Here is a 24,343-nt window from a genome sequence, read left to right on the forward strand (position 1 = left end):
TCACAGCAGCTGGAAGGGGAGGCAGGGCAGGGGTCTGCAGTGAGGAACTGAGGTCTAGAGATGCCAGCTGATGGCCCAGGCCACACAGCTCACGGAGGGGAAGCTGAAGCCTGGTTTGAGTTTGGGTCTCTTGTGTCTGCCCACCAGGCTGCTCCTCCACTTACCCAGGCACGGGCTCATGGATACAGGGAACACACAGCCATGGGCCCGGTGGGGCCTCGCTGTCACCCAGTCTAAACACTCATGTCCCAGATGAAGAAACAGGCCTGAGAGAAACTCTGCAGGCCTTAGGTGGCCACAGTGAGAGCCCACGGAGGAGCCAGGGTCACACGTTTGTTCACACACACAACCCTGAGCCTGTGACACACACACACACAGATGGGATCTCACAGGAGCTGTGGGCATGGGCTGCGGACACATGTGCATAGGTTCTCCTGTCTCAACAGCCCTTGCAGGGCCAGACATGGTCCTGTGTTAAGTCCTCACAGTGACAAGGGAGGTAAGAGTGACTGACCCCATTTTGCATTTGAGGAAACTGAGGCGTGAAGATAAGGCCCAAAGTTGTGCAGGAAGGGACAGGCGTGGCATGTTCCAAAGGCAAGTCTACACGTCATCCACATCCCCAGGCGTCCTCTCTCTCTCTCTCTCTCTCTTTCTCTCTCTCTCTCTCTCTCTCTCTCTCACACACACACACACACAGCTTCCTGAACTCTAGACATAGCAGCCCCCAGATGGAACATTTTCCCGGCAACCCAAAGTTCAAAGTTTTAGTGTCAGCACCTCCTTCCCAAGGGGTCTTCTGAAGACTGACGAGTTTGTTTAGGGCTTACCCTGCCTCCCAGGCCCCTGGCCCCCGCCCCTCGGTGGAGAAATGAATCCCACGTGCACCTAATCTGCCTGCTCTGAGATGGCCGCGGGATCTGGCGAGGGCTCTTTGACGTGGAAGCCGGTATACTGCACCGGTTGTGGGTGTTTGGTGGTTGCTGTTTCTGTAAGAGAGAAAACTCATTTTCCTGAGAGCCTCCATCTCCCATCCTCAGATTCTGGAGGCCCAAAGCCTGGACTCCCAGCACGTACTCACAGATGCCCAAGGTCAAGACTGGCTCCGGAGAGACAGGGAAGGCGCCAGTGCACCTTGAGCAGGTCCTGTGGGCCACGCTCTGTTAGCAACTTTAAAATCCTCTCCCAGAGAGGACCACACAAGGGCTCCAAGAAGTGACACGTGGCCAGAGTGTGTGGCCCAAGTCCTCATCCGCCTGGCTCCTTCCTTACCCCAGTCCTGACCCAGTTCCTGGCAGCTTTGCCACCTGGAGTGAGTGACCTCCTCCCTCTGGGCCTCCGGTCCTTCCACGGGTCAGTGAGGACCGTGTTCCTCCATGTAGGAATAATGAGCTCCTGTGTTAACAAGCTCTGTGTCAAAATGATTTGTCCAGCACCAAACACTGTGTGACCAGAAGGGAATAATTCTATTTTTATTGTTTTCATGTCAAGAGGCAAATTTGCCCCTAGGATTCATACAGGAACGCATCACTTAATATCGCTCCTGGGCACTTGTTAATGAGCACCTGATTGGCCACCAGAGAGCCCAGCAAGCCAGTCCTCTCAGGAAGTGGGACGGTGGGGGTGAGGTGGGGAGTAAGCACCAGAGGCTTGGCTGGTGGGGCCTGGCCTGGCCTGGCCTGTTCCTCTGCTCAGGGCTGGGCTGGGGCCTCCTCTGAGCTCGAGGGCCCCGCTGCACCCTGGCGGGCTCTGGCAAAGGCTGCCTTGATTTCTTGGTTGATGAGGTCCCGCCAGGGGTCTCTGAGGAAGAAGGAGAAACAAGAATCATAAACGACCACCCAGAACAACAGTCACGGGCAGTGGAGCCCCGCTGAGAGCTGAGGGGCCACTCCTTTCGGGTCCCCATCTCCTGACCCCACAGCAGCCCTGCCGTGGGCCTGCCCCGACCCCCACCCTTGAACTGTAGGGACCCAATGTTCAGACAGGTGATGTGACTTCTCCAAGGCCACACAGAGGCTCCCTCGTCTGCATGTGTGTCTTCCAGTCCAGTGGCCTCCAGGAGATGAGGAGCTAGCCCCAGCTCTGTCCCCTTCTCTGGACCTGATCTGGGAGGCCTGTGGCCCTGGGGCAGGGGCTCTGTGACTCTTGGGTGATATGAAATTCTCAGTAGTTCCTGGTCTCCCACCAGAACCTACTTTTGCTTTCTCATTTGCTGTCCTTGGATACATGGGGCAGGCGGACCCAGGTTACTGCCTTGGCACAGTGAAGGAAGCGAGGGTCTGAGTGACAGCCAGCACCTCACAGCAGCATGACAAGGGACACTTTTTTTTTTCCCTAGTGCTTGAGATAGAACCCAAGGCCTCATGCATGGAGAGAAGGAGCCGCTTTGTGTAGTATCCTCCTGTCGTGTGACAGAGGCACTCCTCTGGGCTCTGCTGCTTGGGTTGGTGGCTACCTCCAGACATGGTTGAGAAGTTTTTATGCTTTGCCTTGATCTCTGCCAGGCTTTCCAACACCCCCAGAGAGAGGCTAAATAACTTCTGCAGATAGGGGAAATATGTAAGGTGAAGATAAAAGCATCTGGGAAATTTGGCTTTAAAAAAAATCAGATGTAACATTGAATTCAACTAAAATGTGGTAACAACCTTGTAAATCCAGCTCCAAGACCAGTTCCCATCCAGCTGGCACCCAGGGCCCTCCAGCAGAGATCTGTGTGTGTCTGTCTGTTATCTCATCCCCAGACAAGCAGAAGGGCTTGTGGTACTGTTTCCATGTATGTGCACACCTAGTGCCTACGATGGATTGTGTGTGTGTGTGTGTGTGTGTGCGCGCGCGTACGTGCGCTCATGTGCACGTGCGTGCACAAGGCCCCTGTGAGCTTTGTGCAGGATCAGAGTGCAGATTCTCCTGAAAGTTTCCTAAGCTGGGGAGATGCTCACTGCAACTAATCTCTCATCTCCCCCCTCCTTTCCTGAGCCAAGACGATGAAAATGTTTCTGGCACTTTCTAAAGTTTCTGTCTAGGAGTGGAAAAGTCATCAGCTGGGAGAGCTCTGGTGTGGGAGATGACAAATGGCTGCCAGACCTGCAGGTTCCCAGGGTGGCCAGAGGAAGGCTGGGAGCTGGGCTTTCCATAGTGCCTGCAGGGACAGAGCCAGGCTGGAACAGGGCCAGAGGGTAGCTGGTCAGAAGCCCATACTCCCTCGGCGGTGGGCACTAATGGGCGGAGGTACAGGCGCCTTGGCCATCTAGGGTCTCATGAGACTTGCAGGGCAGGTAAAAGCCCCATAAACACGTCATCAAGAAATACCAGGTAGTTACGAGTGCTATGGAGACTACCACACTGGGTAATGGACTGGAAAGTGACAGCAGGTGGCCAGTGGACAGAGGTGGCCATGGGGCAGGTGGGGGCTCGGCTGGTGAAGTCTGGGAGGCTTTGTGGGAGTTGGGCTTGAGCCCCAAAGCAAGAGGATGGCCCTGGAGGGAACTTCCATATCCATCATGTCTGTGCTTTTGACTTTGGTGGAGATGGGTGGAGGGACCCAGTGGACGAGAGGAAGCTGACTGGGAGCCCTGCAGGGGACCCAGGTGGATGGGGAAGCCAGCCAGAGGTAGGGGCAAGATGGAGGCCAGGCGGCGGGCTGCATGTGCCTACACGTGTGGGGGGGTCCACGGGAGCTGAGTCCCTGGCCTAGGCGGGAGCCCTCCTGCCTGGAGGTCCCAGAGGCTGCAGACTTGCTTCTGACAGATTAGATGAAGGTGCATGTTGGGACCTGGAGGAGCCTGAGACAGTATGCCACTTTCCGACTGAGGAGGGCGAGGCCTTGGGTGAGAAGGGGATTCTGGAGGAGACTGGGTTTCCAGGGCGGTTGGGCCTTTGGGGTCTGAGGTTCCTTGAGAGCCGCAGAAGGAAGGCCTGGGGTGGGGAGATCACCAGCCTGGGGAGCCAAGGCAGGCTGAGGAGAGCACTGGTGCCGGGCACCCTCAGGGCCTGCACAGGAACGGAAGCCCAAAGGGCTCCATGGAACCCCAGCACTCAGGCTGGGAGAGGAGAGGGAAGGAGCTGGCAGGGAGCAGAGAGAGACCAGTGGGGGCGGGGGGGGGGGGAAGGGAGCGGAGGCTGGGCTTCTAGGAAGAGGGAGGCCGCGGAGAGGCTGTGGGACTGTCAGTGACGAACTGCAACTGCCCACGGTTCTAATGACATGGATGGAGGTCACGGGTGACCTTCTTGAGAACCTTGTGGGCGGGACAGGGTGGAAGTCAGACTGCGGGGGCACCAGGGAAAGGGTGGGAGGAAGTAGGCCGTCAGCAGACTCGGCCCTCCGAGAAGCCAGAGGCAGGAGCGGTGGGTGGGCCTACGGGAAGTGGGCCAGAGGGCCTGCTCCTGGGGCGCAGTGGGGGAGACCTCAGGGTACAGGAAGAGCAGGGAGGGCCCTGGCCCCTGCCACAGGGGGCCGGTGGGCTGGGCTGCTGTGGCAATGCAGCCAGATTAGTGGAATCTCCTCGGGGCCCTGGGAGCCAGGCTGGGGGAGAGGGACCTGCCAGAGGCCACGCAGAACCCAGGCTGGGGCCCCCTCTGGCCCAAACCTGAGTCTTCCTCACACCGAGCTGGCCCCAGCAGCCATCCACACCCAGACTGTGCCCAAAGGAAGGGCTCTGGGCTGCATGGCCTCTCCATGAGCGGGGGCTGCTTCTGCACCCAGGAGGCTGGTGTGCCCAAGTGAAAAGGGTGCCCTGTGTTCCGTACCCTGAGGCATCTGCCTTTGCTGGTGCTGCCTGTCAGTGCTCCCTTCCCCACTGGGAGCCTCTCAGGACCCTGCTATGTGTGGTGACAAGGTGGCCGAGCACTCAGGTGACTGCCCTCAGGCAGGGCTATGCCCCAGGCTCCCTGGGTCCTGAGGTCTTGGCTCCCTGACAACAGGAATGGAGAGAAATGGCTGCTTGACCAGCTGCCTACAGTGGCCCCTGTCCACACCAGTCCTGTCTGCTTGGAAGCATGGCCTGACCTGCGTCAGCCCGAGTCTGTCCCAGGAAGCCCACCTGTGCCCCACACATTTCTTTTCATTGAGAGAGGGGAAGGGGTGGCCTTGGTCAGGGGTCCGTCCTTTAAGAGCTGGGAGGGATTTGGAATGAAGGGGAAATTCTGGGCAGAAAGAGGACAAGCCTGGTTCTGGCCCAAGTTCTGCTGTCATGCTGAGGGGCCCCAGAACCTTCCCAGTCACGGGTGACAGCTGTGTCCCTTGCCCTCTGCCCTCTGTGGACTGCTCGCTGACTGGGAGGAAGTGAGGGGAATCAGCACCTCAGAGCAAAACACCCTGCTCCCAGGTGGACCCCGGGAGGGACATGAGTCCTAAAAGATGGGACAGAGGGAAGAGCCAAGCCACAGCAGGCTCACGCTCTCAGAGAATCTGCTTCACGTGGCCCCTAAAAGGCAGGTGTCCTTTGGATCCCCAAACTCCATGTCTGGAAACTGTGTGAACAGTGGCAAAGGTGCAATATTTACCAAATTGTCACCCAGAAAGGAGCTGCATGCTCAGCAATAGGGAAGGGCCGAGCCAACTGCCCCGAGCTGTGGTCCTGACGCGTCACCACCGCATGTCTGAAGTGCTCTGCACCATACAGGGGCTGCTCAGGGCAGAGCTGGGAGCTCAGGGCGGGATGAGGAGCTCCCCAGGCTGCCGGACCCCCACCCGCCAGGACCCCCACTAGGCATCACGCTAGTGCTGACGCGGAAAGACGTGCTTGTACGTAGTTGAAGAATTCTATATTTTCCAAGTTTTCTGCACGAGGCACGTCTTACTTTTATAATCAGAAAAACAACAAACATCAACCTTAGAAGAGCCAGGCCCTTTGGGAATCCCTCTTACTCACCCGGGTTTGATGGGCAGAGGTGTGGGGAGGGGTCTGGGGAATCCTGCCTTCCCCACCAGCCAGTAGGTCTCCTGTACGCCCTTCCCCTGGAAGAGAGAGGAAGGGTTCTGAAAGGCCTCCTGTGCCCCCAAACCTTCTCAAACGACGGCACAGCTGGGCGATTCCTCCAGCCTGTCAAGAGCAGCTAGAGCCTGGAGGCCCCTCCTGGGTCAGATTCACTTGCTCTGCCACTCGCTGGCTGTGTGATGTTGGTCAACTTACTTGGCCTCTCTATGCCTAGTCTCCTCTGTACCTCACACAGCTTTTGTGAAGAACTTTTTTAAAAAGTTCATATGTATCTGTGAAACAATAAAGAAGGGACTTGAACTTGGTGGCCAGCAGGTCTGGGACGCTGGGACCTGAGGCTCCTGTGATCTGTGATTCTCTCCAGCCCCTACCACCAAAGCTTCTGATGGCCTCCCTGGGAGAGGAGTGGCAGTCCCTGGAGGTGAGGAGGGAGGGAGTCTGAAGGGTGCTCAGGCCAGGGTTGGCTGGTCTGGAGGTTCTAAACCCCACCCTGGCTGAGGTGTCACGGGGTGGGTATTGCACTATGGAGTCCCAGGCCAGCTTCAGGAACCCAAGGTCAGCATGCTATCCTCCCCGCCTCTCTCTGCATCCTTTTCTACCACCACAGTCCTGTTTCTCAGGACACCCAGTGCCCACTCCCTCAAGCAAGAAATGCCTGCTCTGACTTATCCAGGCTATTCTGCCATATCCCCAGCCATAGGGAGCCATACAGGGATTCCATCCATGCCAGCCCTTCCAGGCTGTGTGACCATGCACAAGTCATTGCCCCTCTCTGAGCTGCATTCTCCTGCTCTGACTTTCTGTAGTGTAATGAAGAGAGCCCCATGGAGCACCCAATTTCTGAGGCCTATGCATAGCTTTGGGCCTTCGAACCTAGCTCCCTGTCAGGCCTGGAGGAGGAATTAGGAGAAACAAGAGGAGGTGGGGTAGGAAGAAAAGTCATTCGTGAAAACAGTGTATCATTCCAGCTACTCACAAGTTCAAGGCCAACCTTGACACCTTAAGCAGACACTTAAAATTAAAAATGAAAATATCTTAAAATGAAAAGGACTGGGGATATAGCACTTGCCTAGCATGGGCAAGGCCCTGGGTTTAATCCCCAGACTACCAAAGTTAAGGAAAAAGAATACTGTATTGTGGCCTCTTTCGGAATGTTAACATAAAACAAGAAGGTGAGATCAGCCACAGAACTTCCTTGGCCGTTGAGGTGTTCCTGAGCACGGGCAGCCCAGTTTTGTGCCATAACAGCAGAGCCAGGCAGGGGGCTGGCGGATCACAGAGACGGCGTCACAGTCCCTGGGGGAAGGAGGTGAAGTGGAGGCGTCTCTGCACGGGGCAGGTTCAGTGAGTGGCAACGTCCGAGCCCGGGTTCCAGGGGTAACCAGGAGCCTGACAGTGCTCTGGAGAAGCACAGGCTTTGGGGACATCGGATCTGGGTTTTGAGCCATGTCACTCTGACAAGTCACTTGTCCTCTCTAGTTGGATTACTTCAACTATAAAACGGGGCCTCGTTACTCCTGACACTATTGCTGTGAGTGACAGATGGGTCGTGTGCGTCACACAGCAGTGCGCTACCCCTGCAGGTTGTCCCCACAGAGGACTGCTCTGCTCTGGCCAAACGGTTTCCAGGGGAGAGAGGCTTCACTGGAATTTGGGGAGCAGAGAGCGCATGTGCGGTCATCAGACAGCCCAGCTCCCAGAGGCCAGGTCAGGTGACACAGCCGCAGCCCACAGAAGCTGCGGCCTTGGGGACTAGGACGTCCTCTCACCTTCAGCTCAGTCTGACCCCGGACGGCGACTTCGTAGCCCTCATCGAGGCTGAGCAGCGCTTCCACAGCGCTCTGGCTGGCATGAATTCTGTACGCTGAGGAGAAGGGCAGTGGTCAGGTCACCAGCGGGCGGCAGCATGCCCCGTATTTGGTACAATCATCAAAAAGCCCCAACAGCTCCAGCCCAACCAGTCACAATTATGATTTCTGCAATGCCCTCCTGCAGGTTCTGTGTCTCTCCAGATGGTTGGTTACCAAGAGAAATCCCAAGTGAAGCAAATTGATTGACTATTAGGGGAACTCAGGATGAAGTCAGAACCCTCAGAAACATGATTTTACTTGTGGGAAAGTCTATGAAGGCTGAGTTGGAGAAGGTAGGCAGTTGTTTTTCTGAAAGCAGGAATACCCCGTGGGGCTATCATGTTCAGTTACACAGCACGTGCACTGAACATTAGGGATTACACAACCTATACAGCCAGAAGCAGAGGCCCTGAGGATTTCAATATTTCAGCTGTTCTAACCATGCTATCAGAATAGCTCCTGCTGCCAGCAAGGGCCTGCATAGTTAGGGATGCCCTTGTGGCAGTGTGAGGGCTATCCCAACATAATGGGAGCTGGCAGGCAGTCAGGAAAAAACAAAACTGGTGTCGGGTTCAGTCTTGAAAATGGAATATTACTCAGCCATAAAGAAGAATGAAATTATGGCACTTGCTGGAAAATGGATGGAACTGGAAGCTATCATGCCAAGTGAAATAAGCCAATCCCAAAGAACCAAAGGCTGAATGTTCTCTCTGATATGTGGATGCTGACTCATAATAGGCTGAGGGGAGAGGAGAGTGGAGGTTCACCGGATTGGACAGGGTGGAGTGGGGGCAAGGGAGAGGGAGGGGAATGGGAAAGACAGTGGGATTAATTGGATATACCTTTCCTTTGCACACAGATGAATGCATGACCAGTGTAACTCCACATCACGTGCAATCACAAAAATGGGAAGTTACACTCCATGTATGTATGATATATGTCAAAATACAGTCTGTGGTATGTATATCTAAAAAAACAAATAAAAAATTTGAACCAAAAAAAAAAAAAAGAAGAAGAAAGAAAGAAAGAAAGACAATGCAAAACTGGAAGGGATCTCCTCACTGAAAGTGGGGAGATTGAGGTCCCTAGGAAGAGTATTTTGCTCAAGGACACTAAGCAAGCCAGTGGCAGGGCCAGGACTAGGACCCGGGCTTCCTGCATCTGGAGTCACTGTTTTCTCTGTTAATTCCCTCATGAGATCATCACAGGTTAAAAGGACCAATGACATGTCCTCCCCACTGCTTTGACAACTAGCGCACACTGCCACCAGATGGTGACATGGTGACTAAGCACTGAGCCTGTAGAGCAGGAGAGCCCCTCCCACGCAGGACAGGAGCATGCCATACTCACGCAACCCTGTGGACTCCATCCGGGATGCGGTGTTGACAGTGTCCCCAAACAGGCAGTACCGAGGCATGGTGAGACCCACGACCCCTGCCACGCAGGGCCCTGGAACCCGAATGTGCCTGGTGAGCTCCAGCAGGTCCCGGACCAGAGAGCGTCCCCGTGACCGCCGCACCCGTCCCTACCCCCACTGTCATTCCCTCTGGATGTCCTGGGCTGCGGTTGGGGGTGAGGACAATGCTATCTGCAGTCTCCAACAGTACCCTCCAGAGAAGAGAGGACACCTGTGTGAGGCCCTGGGCTGGGCATGGGAGGGCCAGTCCCAGCCCCTGGGCGAGCTGCATGACTGCCATCAATGCTGAGGCAAGGGATCACTGTGCCAGCCCGGAAAAGGACCTCCAGCCCCACCCAGGGGCTTTCTGGAGTAGGTGATGCTGAGCTGCGTCTCTAAGGTTGAGAATAAGCAGGCAGGGAACAGCAAGTGCGAAGGCTCAGAGGCAGAGCCCAGGGGTCTGTGGGAAACACAAGTAGCAGGAACGAGGACCCAGGCAGGGAGTGGTGGGCAGTGGGGTCATGGAGGTGAGCAGGGGCTGGGGGCCACGGGGTGCAGTAAGTGTGGACTTGATCCTGCAGGGCGGCCACCAAGGGAGGGAGGACTGGGGACGTGGGGAAGGCAGAGCAGCTGCTCTGAGGTCTCTCCCGGGTTGTCGTGTGCACACCAGACTCTTGTTCCGCCTCCTGCCACAGACTGTCAGCTCCTCTATACGGAATCAGACACCCTTGGCCAGATGCTGAGACCCACAAGCCCAAACAAAAGACCCAAATCATCACAGACTCTTTGATTCTGATATATTAGAACTTGAAGATGATAAAAGGGAAAAAGAAACCAAATTATTTTAGCATAGAATTTTAGAATCTCAGAACTCTGGAAGCAGTCACTGGGGCTGTCCCAGGCCAACGCCCCAGGGAGGCCCGGACACTGACCCCACCCGCACGTAGTGTCACCCAGGTCCCCTCCCATACCTGAGTGCAGGCCGGCCCTGATGTGTATAGGCACATCGGGCGCGTGCCTCATCCGGAAGTCCCCCACAGAGCTCAGGAGGTCCAGGGCCAGGTTGGCGATCTCGGCTGTGTGCCGGTCCCCATTGCGCTGGGGCAGCCCCGATGCCACCATGTAGGCGTCCCCGATGGTCTCCACCTAGGAACCACAGTCTTCATGCTCCAGCTCGGGGACGTGCCCTCCCTGGGCTGCCCCACGCCTGCCCACATGAAGCCACCGCTCAGGAGCCCCGCCCAGCACTGTGGGTCCCCTGCCCACAGTGCCACCTCTGCTGGGCCTCCCGCCTGGCACTTTAGTAATGACCAGATCTGTACATTCCGAGTGACCTCTGTCTGCATCCCAGGTGACCATGGCTTTTTTGTCTCAGACCCGGGCTGCGAGGGATAAACGTGGGGACAGACCGGGGGTGCCATCTGCACAAGGCCACTGTGGCAGGCCAGGCCTTAGCTGGAGGACACAGCTGCGTTCCAAACCCCTCAGGCTTTCCAAGGCGCAATGGACAGAAAGTGGGCTCTGGAGCCATGCGGGTCCAGCCCTGGCTCTGCCCTCGGCCTGGGCACACTTTCCACCATCCAGAGCCTGAGCTTCCTTCGTGGGGAAGGGAGAGCACAGGGAGCCAGGCAGGTTAATGCTGAGTGGTGGCTGTGCTCCCTCCTCCTCCTCCTGGTGTTGGAGAAGATAAGCCCTCAGCATCTCCTAAGTGGCAGGGACTCTAATGTCACCTGCCTCAACTCCCCAAGCTCCACACTCTACCCTGGCCAGGGCTCTACCGTATGACTCTTGGCTGCTGGGTCCCCAGGCCAGTCTCAAGGACCTGAGGGTGGCACGCTGCTCTCTCTGCCCTCTCTGCCTCCCCTTCTACCATCTGAGGCCTGAGCTGGTCAGGACACCCAGCAACCACTCCCCCAAGCAGGACTCGCTTCTCCCGACCTACCCAGCTCACTCTCCCACAGCCCAGCCATCCACACACCAGAGGCCGAACTGACCGACGCCGTCACAAAGGCAATGACTCAGAGATGCTTGACTCTAGCTCTCGGCTAGAGTCAGGGCCCTGGCTCCTGCACACAGCTGTCTCCTCTCATCGATGGGAGGACGCAACCAGAGGACAGGTGAGTGCAAAGGCTTCAATACTAATACACATAGATGTGAAGTGTTTTTTTTTTTTTAATATATATACCAGGGATTGAACTCAGGGGCACTCGACCACTGAGCCACATCCCCAACCTCACTTTGTATTTTATTTAGAGACAGGGTCTCACTATTGCTGAGGCTGGCTTTGAACTCACAATTCCCGTGCCTCAGCCTCCTGAGCCGCTGGGATTACAGGCGTGCGCCACCACACCTGGCCATAGATGTAAATTTTAACTCTAATACTGACTTGCTGGGTGACCCTGAGTGAGCCATCACCTCCCTCTGAGCCTGTGTCCTCATTTGTACAGAAGGGATGATAATCCATCCTGCAGAGAGGCATTAAACGGGTTAAATAAGAGTCTGCATTCATGGCTCAGCGCAGAGCACTTGACTAGCAGGTGTGAGGCTCTGGGTTTGAGCATCAGCACCACATAAAAAGAAATAAATAAAATACAGTTATTTTTTTAAAAGGATTAAATAAGACCCGGTGAAAATCCCGAGGCCCGTGACCCCTGTGGATGCCGCGCAGCTGCCCAGGCCTTGCCCCTGTGGCTCCCGCATGCGCAGAGGCGTGGTATTGTGGTGTGGATGAAGGAAGGACAGCACTGTCTCCTTTTTCTTAATCTGAAGCGCAATCTGTTACCACAGGCGCTTTCATCCATCTGCTGGGTGGGTGGCCATGCGGGGCTCACCAGGCTCTGCTCTGAGCATGGTCCATAGGAGTGCTTGCTCAGCGAGGGAATCCCAGACCCCTGCAGAACCAGGAGATGGCTGCCTGGCTGCCTCCCAGCCCAGAGGGATTAGAGAGCAGAAACCAGATCCTGCTGGGGATGGAACCCGAGGCCAAGGCGGCAGTGAGGAGTGACACACTCGCCTCCGAGCCCCACATCTGGAGGGGTGCAAGGGCCTTGTTTTATTTCACCTCCCTCTGCCAGAAAGATGCAGGCCTCTTGGCCAAAGTTCAGAGCAGATCAGAAAGCGTGAGTCAGAGCCAGGAGGGGACACGTGCAAAGATCAGCAGCCCAGGAAGAGTCAAGGCCAGGGGTGACTCAGGGCCCATCAAGGCCGCGGGATTCAGCCAGATGGATGAGGAATCTTTTCCTGGGGAATCTTTTTCTGGGTCCCGTGGGGCTGGGGCAGCCAAGAAGGCAGGAGGGAGACAGCCAGCCTGAGGGACAGACCCTCCGAACTCCAGGGGCGCAGGGTCCTGAGCAGGAGGTGGAGAGGCTGCAGAAGCACCTGGGCCACTATGAACCTCTGGCTTTACTTCAAGGGTGTCCAAATCAGGCAAATGCTGAGCCTGCCTGAGAAGGGGACTTGGGGACCAAATGCTAGAGTTCAGATTTGAGCCTCCCACTCCCCAGAATATAATATCAAACAAGCCATTTAAACTCTATCTCCTCATTTTCTTCCTCTATAAGTTAGGGGTGCCAGTATGTACCTCAGAAATTGTGCTGGTTAATGGGTTAGCTCCTACAGAGCATTAGCAGCGGCATCAGTACACAGGAAGCCCTCAGTCAGTGTGGGTGACTATCGTCAATGGGACACTATAGATAATGATATCACCAACTGCCCGGCACCTCAGGGTGACAGCTGTCCTCTGGCTCCTCCTTCCCAGCATCCCCTTCAGCCTGGCTTCCGCCCTCAGCCCCTGTGTCCCCCTCTGCCTTCTTGGACGGCTGTGGCTGGAAGGGAGCTTGGGGGTGGCGGATGGGGACTAAGGCCAGTGGCCGAGTGTGGCTGTCTCTGGGCCCTCCCTCCCCTCCTTCTCCACCACATCTGAAGCTGCACCTAGGTCCCCAGCTCCTGGGTCAGTGTAAGGGGCAGGGCTGGGGAGGGGCAGGGCTGGGGTGGGGCAAGGCTGGGATGGGGCAGGGCTGGGGTGGGGCAGGGCTGGGGTGGGACTGGTCCCCACGGCAGGGTGGGCAGGAGAGGACAGGGCAGGAGGCATCTCTGACTAGTTCTCATAGTCTGTTTACAAGCCCTTCCCCAGCGGGGAGAGGGTCCTCCCACCATCTGGGAACCTGCTGGTTTGGGGTCATTACACTGGACAAGGAACCAGAGAGGGGAAGTGGAGATTCTTTGCGTAAAGCTACACAGGAACTGGTGGCCAGGCTGAGACCCAGACCCTGGATCAAGGAGTACATGGGGACTGGGTCGCAGAGGGTGTTATGGCCCTGCCTGGGCCCCTGCTGCTCTCTCCCCAGCCTCACCCCTCCACTGGGCCCCTTGGTGGCCTACCATGCCAACCCACTCAGCACCACACTCTCCCCATGCACCCCCAAACCTCAGGCCTTCACATGTGATACCCATGTCCAGCCTGGAGCCGCCATGGCCAGGCGGGGTGATGCCGGGAAGACAGCACCTCTTCCAGGAAGTCCTCCCTATCTGGCACAGGGTGCTCTCAGCCTCCCTTGATTGCCAGTTCCACTGGGTGGACATTGTCACTTATCTACAGGCCTGAGGGCTTCTGGAGGGCAGGGACTGGGCAGACTCCTCTGTGTGCCCTTGCCCACTACAGGGCCAGGCACAGAGGGACCCATCTGTGGAGATGCTAAAGGGATGGGTGGGTGGATGATGGACAAGGGAACAGAGTGGCCACATAAATGCAAGTGGCCCACCCTGTCCACCCCCTCTATATCCACACTCAGTGGGACTCAGCAGTTTCTCCCACCAGAGGTGGAGTTTATTTCCTCTTGTGAACCTTTTCCTTTGACCAGTAGAATATGTTAGAAATGGCAGCTGCCTCATCCCAGGTGAGGGCATGTTCCTCTGCCCCTCTCCCAGAACCTGGACACACCATGGAAACAATCTGAGACTCGCTGGGCAGAAGGTGAGACTCTGTGACCAGAACTAAGTCTTCCCTATCAAGGCCACAGAGATGTGGAGAACCCAGCTAAGATCAGCAGAGCTGCTCACCTCACCCACAGCTGACCACAGATGCATGTGTGAGTCCAGAAGAAGCTTCTAGCTGGCCCATAAGCTTGTGAGCAACAACAAATGCTTATCATTTTACATTACTCAGCATCGGGGTTATTTGTTACACAGCAATAGCTAACTGGAAATGGAAATGGACAACACACAGTAGTAAAGAGAGGAATAGAATGCCAGCCTCCTGCTATTCTCACCTTATATACATCGTGACTGCCCAAAACAGCATCGAACAATGTGTAGAGGTCATTGAGCAGGCCCACCACCTCAATGGGCTCACTCAGGGCTGAGATGGTGGTAAAACCCACAATGTCACTGAAGTAGATGGTGACTTGGTCAAAGTACTCTGGTTCCACAGTTGCTCCCATCTTCAGAGCTTCGGCCACAGACCTGAAGGGATGGGAGGGACCAGGGTCATATTTCCAACAATTTGAACAGTTTGGAGGCTAGAGAGGAATATCGGAGGAAATGTTGGGTTGAACGTCAGGGGACCTGGGACAGGTCTGCTGGTGTGCTGGCTGCTCTGGCAGCAAGTCCCTGTCCTTCTCTGAACTTGGCTTCTTCTGAAGTGAAGTGAGAGCATTGTGTCCCCCTCCTTGTTCCCAGAGGTGTGGAGAGCAGAAATTCAACACCTGTGTGCTCAGCACAGTGCCCATCACACGACCAGTGTCTACCAAAATATGTTGGATAAACAAACAGGAATGGATGAACTGAATGAGTTCACAGAACACTGATTTTTCTGAGCACCTACTATGTTCCAGAGAACATGTGTGGAGCCAGGCATGGTGGTGCACACCTGTAATCCCAGCAGCTCGGGAGGCTGAGGCAGGAGGATGGAGAGTTCAAAGTCACCTCAACAATGGTGAGGCACTAAGCAACTCAGAGAGAGACCCTGTCTCTAAATAAAATACAAAATAGGGCTGGGGGTGCGGCTCAGTGGTTGAGTGCCCCTGAGTTCAATCCCTGGTACCTACCTCCTCCCACACACAAAAAAAAATCTCAGAGTACATGCGTGGAGGCACACTGGAGTCCCTGGCCACTCACGGAGGGAGCATCTGCGAGAGCAGCCTTTCTGTCTTCCGCCTCTCCAGCTCCAGCTCCTCGGTCCGCTCCTGGACCAGGCCCTCCAGGTTCTGGGAGTACTTCTCCAGCATCCACAGCATGGAGTCAGCGACACTGGTCTTCTTGCCTTGGTTGATGCTTTTGAACTGAAGATGGAACAACAATCTTTATTTTCCCATGAAGGTCAGTGTACCTGACCCTCAGCTTGGGAGTCTGGGGTGACTGGAAGGAACTGGACATAATCCCTGCCCGGAAGAGTTGGGCTGTTACGGGACGAGGATAAATAAATAGACAGGGGGAGGGGGTCCTGATGGGGGCAAGGCACAGATGGCTGTGAGAAATAGTTGGTATGGGGGGACAGGCAGCGGGAGGATTTTGCAGAGGAGCCCGGGAAGAGCATAGCACTGCCACCAACAAACATGACCCTACTGACCCTTCCTGGGACACTGTGGGCTCTCTTTGCTCTTCTCAAAGATGGAAAGGGGCTGGGGTTGTGGCTCAGTGGTAGAGCACTCGCCTAGCATGTGCGGGACCCTGGGTTCGATCCTCAGCACCACAAAAAATAAATAAGTGAAATAAAGGTATTGTATCCAACTACAACTGAAAAATAAATATTAAAAACAAGATGGAGAGATAGATGGGTAGATGGATGGATACATGGATGAATGGATGGATTGAATATATATAGATTTTATGTATACATATTTGTACATACCTATATAAAATCTGCATGTATTTTATATGTAGGTATGAAATATAGATAACTATTTCTACTCCTCTATTCCTCTTCATATTCCCCAAATAAATCCATAAACAAATACTGGCGGTTGTGGTGCACCTGGAGCTGAGGAAGAGCCTGCCCTGGGCCGTGCACCTGACATCCGTCCCCTCCTCCCTCTGGACGCTCCTCTCACTCAGTGAACCTCACCTTGGCAACTTGCCACTGTGGCTGGGGATGGAGGGTGGGAAGGGGAGGCCCAGATGCTGCCCCAGGCTTGATGGCTTGGCCTTGGGGAGCCATGGCCCGCACACTCCACCCCCACCCACAGGACTTGCCTCACCCCGTCTGCTGCAGTCTCAAGGCAGCCTGGGGGACCCAGGGGTGCTCTCATCTTCCCCTTCCTGACTCGGGAAGCAGCGCTATCTTGCAGTCACAAATGGCCTGTCCACTTGGTCACCAGGAGGCCCGTCTAGGTAGAGCTCCACGGGCAGCTCCACAGACAGACAGACCTGGCCTGTCCCCTCTGTGTCTCATTCCTCCCCTGGAAAGCCCAGACACTTCCAGGCTTCTTAGGGAACTGCCACGGGATGAAGTGACACCTCGTGGGGGCTGGGCTGCAGGAAGGCACTGATGAATGTCCCCGAAACTCATGGTTCTGAGAAAGCTCTCTTCAGAGGCGTGGAGCTCAGGGAGGCAGCGCTGGCCTGGGCTGGGGCTCGCACTTGGTCAAGCACGGCCCATGGGTGGACCATTGCTCTGGGGAGCACTGACCTGGCTATAAATCTGGTCCAAGCTTGGTCTGTCATCCGGAGCCTCCTCCCAGCACTGCTTCATTAGCTGGATACACTCGGGTGGCCCGTGGTCAGGGGACACCAGTGGCCGGCACAGGGGAGGGGGAGATGCCACCTTCCTGATGATTTCTGCAAAAAACACCCCATGGGCCGTGGGTCTGAGGTGCCCTGAGGGCTCATGGCAGGAGGGCAGGCTAGGCCTGGGCTGGTGTGGGATCAGCCCCAAGGATGTTCCTCACGTCCCTCTTCTGTGCCCCAGGGCATGGCTGGCCACAGCTTTGCTCTTTCCTGAGTCTGCCCCCAGGCTGTGGCCGGGAACAGGTCTCAGGGGCTGGGAGAGCTAGGTTTGATTCCAAATCTGCCACCATCACTCTGAGGTGGTAGAGAAGACAGTGACCACTCTCAGCCTATTTCTCCTTCTGTGAAAGAGCTTAGGAAATGAGGCCCTGTGGCACACACCTGTAATCCTGGCTCCTTGGGAGGCCAAGGCAGGTTGATCGAAAGTTAGAGGCCAGACAGAAGAACTTAGCCAGACCCTGTCTCTAAGTGAAAAATCAGAAGGGCTGGGCTGCAGCTCAGTGGTAGAGCACCCGGGGTCCAATCTCAGAACTGGGGGAAATGAGTTCAGTGAACTGCCTCCTTGAGAGGGGTGCTGAGGGAGGGAGGAGGGGACGGATGTCAGGTGCTCACCCAGGGCAGGCTCTTCCTCAGCTCCAGGTGCACCACCATTGCTTAGTTCCCAGCAAGGCCCACGAATGTGAACCTTGCCTCTGAAGCAGACTGGGAGGAAGAAGGGCTGGCCACCACGTTTGGGCTCCAGGGTCAGCAGATCAGAATGGGGCTTCAGTTACCATTTACATTCTATGCAAGTTATGTCACCTCTCTGAGCCTTGGTTTCTACACCTATTAAATGGGCACGCAATACTACATATTCCTAGAACTGTTACGGGGCTAGCAGGTCACCCTCCTCTGAGGAGGCCCGGGAGCCTCTTCGATGGGGGTGGGAGGCCCTGAGCCAGTGAGGAGAAACCTCCTTCTGGATTCATTCCCCTTCTACTCCCACTGATGCCCCCATGTTGGGGACAGTGCAGGAGTCATTGTCCCATTTTACAGTCAGGGAAACCAAGGCTCCTAGGGGCGAAGGAGGGCACCCATCTAGGGTCAGTAAAAAGCAAACACTGTAACTGGGCCTGATTTCCACCGAGACTTTCCAGAGGTTCCCAACGTGCAGGCACAAAACCCCAAGTCTGGAGAGCTGTCTGTGCTTATGGAGGAGTGTGTGTAGATAGAGCCCACTAACCACACACACACACACACACACCTGTTTTTCAAAAGTATGCAAATGATACTGTGATGAATAAAATACAAATGTAATTCAAAGAGTCACAGACTTCAGAACAGATTTTTGTCTTTGGATATTTTCATAGTCAGCAAATATTAAAAAGAGTCCAGTAGTCACACGGGAGGCCCTGACCCTTTTGATATTAAAATGTTCTCATATGCAAACAGGCTGGGAGCGGCTGCCCCCGGGCCAGGCCACCTCAGGCTAGTCTAATCTTGTGTTGCCCTTGCTGGGGACACGCTTCCACACCCCAGGCACCCCTGGAATCCATCAGCTGTTGCAAAGATCACCCAGGTCTGTGGGGCCTGGTGGGATGACTCCAAGGGACTTTAGGTTAAGAACATTGAATCAAGGGACTTCCCAAATCCCACTTCCACTCCTCGCCTAGGAGCCCCTCCCCTTCTCATCTCACTGACTCCTCTTTGAAAACCCATTTTTGGGGCTGGCCAGAGGACACTGCAGGTACAAGTGCCTTGGAAACTGCAGAGGGCCATACACATATGGGACCTTAAAATGATGTTAGAGACAGGTGAGAATGAGGGACTCCCATGACCACATCCCTCAAACCACCCAGGCAGTATTTACCGAGCTAGCCCTGTGCCAGGGCCTTGGTCTAAAGCAGGCACTTCACTGACTCTTACAGCTATGCTGCAAACGAGGCACACTGGGACCCATCTTACAGATGAGGAAACTGAGGCTTGATGCTGAAAGGGATCTATTTGAAGTTGTAAAGCAAATGGGTGGAGTAACTGGCCTTAGGTTGGTGTCCCCAAGTCTAAGCTCTGACCCTGTAGTCCCTGAGGCTGGGAAGACCTTGAACTAACAGCCCCATTCTAGGTTGGCCAGAGAATTCCAGGCTGGGTCCCTGCAGCCAAAGTCTGTTGGTGGAGCCTGGCTTGGAGGGTCTTGCACTGGAGCGTGTCCTGCAGACAGGGTCTGGCTGGTCCTTGCCTCTCTCAGCAGGCAGATGTGGGGGCGGGGGCAGCTGAATAGTGTTGAACAAATGGCCTGATAGAGCCCCTTCTCCTGTCCACTCCCCCACCTCAGAAACTTGGGGCCTATAATGCTCATTATTGACCAGACAGTGATTTGGTAGAGAAAGGGGAGGAGACTAGGCCCCTATGAGTTCAAAGATTATCCAGCAGGAGTGGCCGGATGGTGGGCTCAGCCCTGCCTCTGCCTGGCACTGCAGGCTGGAGTGGGGACAGGCCCTGAGACTGGACAGAGACGGCAGGGGGACAACTTCAAGAGTAGCCTGGGGTTCAGAGAGGCCTGACAGAGAACACAGAAGAGAGAGGAAATTTCCGAAGTTGGTCCCTCCCACCAGGACCAGAAGCGAGAAAACATCTACACGCAAAAGTATGGACACAGAGAAGCTCTTGGAGGAGTCCCACCTGGGCAGTAACCCGGCCCCAGCACTGAGCAGCCTGGCCACATCAGCCGTGGGGCCTGGTATCTGGATTATGTTTTAATATTCTCTCCATTTTAAAGATGAGAAAACTGACGCTCAGAAAGGTGAAGTGATTTGTGCAAGCCCATGTGTAAGGTCACATGGCAAAACTGAGGTCTGTAGGACACAGGTCTGGGCTGGGCGTGGACGAAGCCTTGGTGAGGGAATGAGTGTAGTGGGCCAGGCAGTGCCATTGGGAAAGGAAGGGGTGAGAGTTTACCCTGAAACCAGCGTCTGGCCTAGAGCTGATCAGCTGCCATTTTGGCAGAGTTGCCAAGGGCTGCCTCGCCTGTCAAGGAAAGACTCCATTTCCACAGTCACTTTGCCTGTGAGGTTGTTCTCTGGCCCCCCCGTTTCTTGAAGGTCACAGAGCTCCCCAGCTACCTGGAGACTCCAGCCAGGGACGGGCCAAGGAGCAGCAGGGGTGCTTACCTTCCGCTGGGAGACCCAAGCCGCCATAGGGTGGGCCCCGCGTTAGCACCTCCTGCAGGATGATGCCCATGCTGAAGATGTCCCCTTTGAGGGTGCCCTGCCGGGGCCCCCCAGGTTCCCGCAGCAACTCAGGAGCTGTCCACAGTAGCTCTACAATCAGGGACAGGGCCACACCGCCATCACCCACTGCACCCCGGCAGAGCAGGGCCAGGGGCTTCAGGCCTGTGTCTCCTCTGTCCCCACCATACCCTGGGGGATAAAGCCTTCTGCTGTCCAGGAGTCACAGGTGAAGGGCGGATCCATCCCCCCAAGGACATAACACAAAAAGTGCCCGAGGACTAGAGATCCCCTCTCTACCCCTGCTTCACAAGCACCTGGTTTAAACAGGCTTCAGGACCTGTCAGCCCCCTGCCCACCCTGAGCTGACCTTCTGGGGCTGGCGGGGCAGACCGCTGGGCATCCAGGAGCTCCGCATAACCATGGTCAGTGACCTTGAGCACAAAGCGTCCATCCACCACACAGTTCCGGGACTTGAGGCGGCCGTGAGGGAAATGTCGGTGATGCAGATACCGCATGCCCTGGGGGGGGGGGGATGGGATGGGCTCCACTAGGTCTCCGGGATGAATGAGAGGGACCAGAGTGTTCCCATGGCCCCGAAGACTGTCCTGCCACGCCTCTCTTTTCGCCTGTTGCTCTAATTTCTCAAGGTGGAAGGAGCCCCAGCATGGGCAATGTGAGCATCTCGTGCCTCCCTGACTTCCCATCACCCCGTGGCTTCCAGGGAAGGTCCTTACGCGGATCAGATCCAGCAGCAGGGAGGCCTTGAAGGTCCAGTCGAGCCGCAGGGCCTCGTTCCGCAGCAGGTCCTCCAGGCTGCCCCGGGAACAGTACTCCAGCACCAGAGCACTGACCCCAGGGCCCACGAAAAAGCCCAGGCAGGCTGCCACGTTCTCGTGCCGCATGTCACGCATCTGCCGGGACAGTGGAGACCTTAGCCGACTCCACGGGACAGGAACACAGGCCTGGTTCTCAACCTACATCACACCATGCCCCTGAAAGGCATCAATCACCTTCTGCAGATGAAGGGATTGGGGAAGGAGGAATAGGAGCAGAAGGAATCCTGCATTAGCAGAAAGCAGCCTCCCTGATGTTTCAGACCCCACCAGGGGAGCATTTGCCAAAGCAGGACAGACGGACCCTTGTGTGGCGAGGCCTTCCCCACAGAAACAGTTCAGGGCCCCCGGCATCCTCTTCCCCCTTAGAGGTTCCCAAGCACGTTGGCATGTGTGGAGAGTCAAGAGTGGCCTCCAATCCTTTGACAGTCTTGCCATACAGAGGTGAACTCTGTCCCCTCTCCTGTGACTCCTGGGAACAACTGAATACAGTGGAAATGGCTTCCTACACATGTGTGTTCAGGACTCAGGAGACTGGCTGCTTCCGTTTCCTGTCTCTTGGAGCACTCTGTGTTGGAGTCCTTCCACCTGAGTCCTCCCACGCGAGACCACACGGAGAAGCCCTGAGACTATCAGGAGAGGGAAGATGTGACCAGCTTAACCAGGCAGGGAGCGTGTGAGTGAAGCCATGTTAGGCCCTCCTGACCAAGAATCAGCAGTGTTTTCTGTGAAGGTCCAGATAGTAAATATTTTAGGCATTGTGGGTCTCTGTCACAACTATTCGCCTCTGCTCTTATAGCACAAAAGTACTCACAGACAATGCCTAAAGGAAAGAACATGGCTGTGTTCCAATAAAACTTTATTTATAAAGCAGGTTGTCCACCTGGTTTGGCCTCTGCTGGCCCATTTTCCAGCTAGACACCACTGAGCGATCCCCAACCAGTGCAAAGCAGAACAGAGTTGCCCACAAAACTGCAAGATATAAAATGATCATTGTTTTAAGCCACTACATTTTGGGGGCACACTGTTACACAGTGGTAGACAACCAGAACGGCACAGTGAAGGTTCTGAGAAGTGCTATGGCCAAAGCGAGCAATTTCCAAACTTGTGTGACCACATGCAGGACCTTTATTTGAGGAAACAGTTATTCACTTTGGTTGGAAGATGCCCACTGGGAAATGCCTAAGTTTACCTCCAGTCACTTAATCTCTCCAAACTTTATTTCAAATAGTGGTTGAAGGATATGGAAAATAACATCCTCCAAGAAAAGGGGAACAACAGACCCCAGGGAGAAAAGGAGTGTGATCGGGAAGAGAGGAGGGGAAGGCCCACAATGGGTCCTGGGCTCTGGGCTCCCATCCTCTCCCAGTGACGACGGGTCCTGCGGAGAAGGCAAATAATGGGCTCCAGGCTCTGCACCTTCATCCCAGTGAAGATGAGTTTCAAGCTTTTACAACTGTTTTCCTGAGTTAGATTTTTAACTTGCACAATTTCCTGACTGCCCAAGCAGCATGTCCTCAATCTTGAGTGATTAAGTCACACTAAACATCCTGCTATGATTCACTCTCATTAAGACCTATGAAACACAGACCCCTTTGTAACCAGTCGCCATTTTATCCCCTGAAAACGTGCCATTCCACCCCGGCTGAATAAAGACAGCTTGCTGATCTGTTGAAGTCTGCTCCTGTTTTGGTTTCTTTTCTTTCTTTCTTTTCTTTTTTCTTTTTTGCTTACAGTGGTAATGTTGAAAATAATAATAAAAGTAACAACATTAATAAACTAATAAAGTTCACAATACATCGAAGGCATGCCCCTTGCCAGGGACAGTTCTAGGCATTCTGGATATTCCTGCTCTCCTTAGCACTGTCCTAGGACTGGGCATCTGGCTCCATCTTTATCCAGGATCTTCCTGTGCTCTACCTACCATCCCACACTGCCCTCAGGATAGTGCCAATCTCAGGTGAAGGTGTATATGTGGTTTGTGGTGACAAATGACTAGAAGCTCTGTAGGGAAAGAACCTCTCTTCTTCAAAGCCCAGAACACTGGCACATACATGATGCTTAATAAATAATGGATGAGTGTGTGAAAGGGTGTGGTGTGTGTGCAGGATGAGGACCCTTGATGGTGTTGAGATGCTATGTGATAGCACTGCTGGGGGACTGTGCCCCTGGGGTTATGATGAGGATCCTGCTGGGGTGGCAATGGGGTGTAGGGATGCTGGCATGCAGGGGTGACAGTGACAGAGTATGCTGTGCTGAGGTGCTGGCCATGGGTAGCTATCGTGAGGACAGAGAGGACTTCTTCTCTGAGGCAGAAGCTTCCACACTGAGCAGGAACCAATCCAACCAGTAAGGGTCTCCTCACAGAACCCCCCCATGCCCTCTGCAGCCCTACCTTTCTCAGGAGGCTGAGGCAGCTTGGACGCAGGACAGGGGCTGTGCCTGCTTCAAACTTCTTCAGCCAAACCCAGTCTCCCTGTAGAAGGAAGTGCAAGAGTTTGTGCCAATCCCGCTGCATAAACCTGGGGAAACCCTCCACTCCTCAGCCCTGGCCTCTTCCCCATCAGTGTGCTGCTTCTGTGTGTTCTGAGCCTGGTGGAGCTTAGTCAGTGGGGACAGTGTTAGAATGACCAGGAACCAGCTAGAGTTAGGGCCCAGGCTTTGGTTGATGGACATGAGTTCCAGTCCTAGATCCACTGCATCGAAGTTCTTGCAAGTGAGGGGAGGAGGTGGCCTCAGGCTGGACTAACGGCCACCCACGTCTCCAGTGCCCATGAGATGGGAATATGAAGCACATTAGTTCTCACCTCCAGGTCAGCTTCACCCTGCAGGCCTCAGGCACCCTTGATGCCCAAACCCTGTGAGCCAGAGGTGGGGTGCTCTGTGACCCAGGGACATAGGAGAGGCCTCAGGCTGGACTCTGAACTTGCCCAGGCTCTGCTCAGCACCAATTTGGCCTCACCCACAGCCAGCTAGTTCTCTCAGAAAAACAGAAAAAAACATGTTTGGTATATCATTGAAACCTCCTCAACAGAAAGGAAAAGTGGAATCCCCCGGGAGGCCAGGTGGAAAAGAAGCAGCAAGAGTCTCATGTTGCTTCCCACATCAACAATTAGTCTGACTCTTCAACTGTGGGAGGCGAGAACATGAGGACCATATAGTGTCAATGAATTATTGAACTTGGGAATAACAGCCACTGAGAGACTGAGGTGTCCTTAGAGTCTCACCGGTCTAACCTCTAACCTTCCAGCCTCCCTGGAGGCTGTCCTGGGCTGGGTGCTGCCCTTCATATCAGGGCTTGGGGACCAGGGGCGGCACTTTCCTTATTTAGCAGAGAGGAGAGTGACTTAGGCAGTACCCAGAGACATGTGGCCAGGAACTGGTTATTTCCAAAGATCAG

General features: G+C 55.0%; 1 protein-coding gene across 1 annotated transcript in view; it reads right to left on the reverse strand.

The window, feature by feature from the left end:
* LOC124091172 (guanylate cyclase D-like) overlaps positions 1-24,343 on the reverse strand; it is a 46,809-nt gene that overhangs the window by 12,554 nt on the left and 9,912 nt on the right. Inside the window, exons 7-19 of the mRNA XM_046442133.1 lie at positions 23,339-23,419; positions 20,845-21,021; positions 20,478-20,628; positions 20,051-20,200; positions 16,807-16,955; positions 15,297-15,460; positions 14,450-14,642; positions 10,154-10,328; positions 9,137-9,235; positions 7,706-7,800; positions 5,871-5,956; positions 1,739-1,800; positions 898-989 (exon numbers count right to left, since the gene is read on the reverse strand). Coding sequence (XP_046298089.1) covers positions 898-989; positions 1,739-1,800; positions 5,871-5,956; positions 7,706-7,800; positions 9,137-9,235; positions 10,154-10,328; positions 14,450-14,642; positions 15,297-15,460; positions 16,807-16,955; positions 20,051-20,200; positions 20,478-20,628; positions 20,845-21,021; positions 23,339-23,419 — 1,674 coding nt within the window. The remainder of the gene's footprint in view (positions 1-897; positions 990-1,738; positions 1,801-5,870; positions 5,957-7,705; positions 7,801-9,136; positions 9,236-10,153; positions 10,329-14,449; positions 14,643-15,296; positions 15,461-16,806; positions 16,956-20,050; positions 20,201-20,477; positions 20,629-20,844; positions 21,022-23,338; positions 23,420-24,343) is intronic.

Source organism: Marmota monax, unplaced genomic scaffold, assembly GCF_021218885.2.
Source record: "Marmota monax isolate L192 unplaced genomic scaffold, Marmota_monax_Labrador192_F-V1.1 WCK01_AAM20220418_F8-fsc00068, whole genome shotgun sequence".
Lineage (NCBI taxonomy): Eukaryota > Metazoa > Chordata > Mammalia > Rodentia > Sciuridae > Marmota > Marmota monax.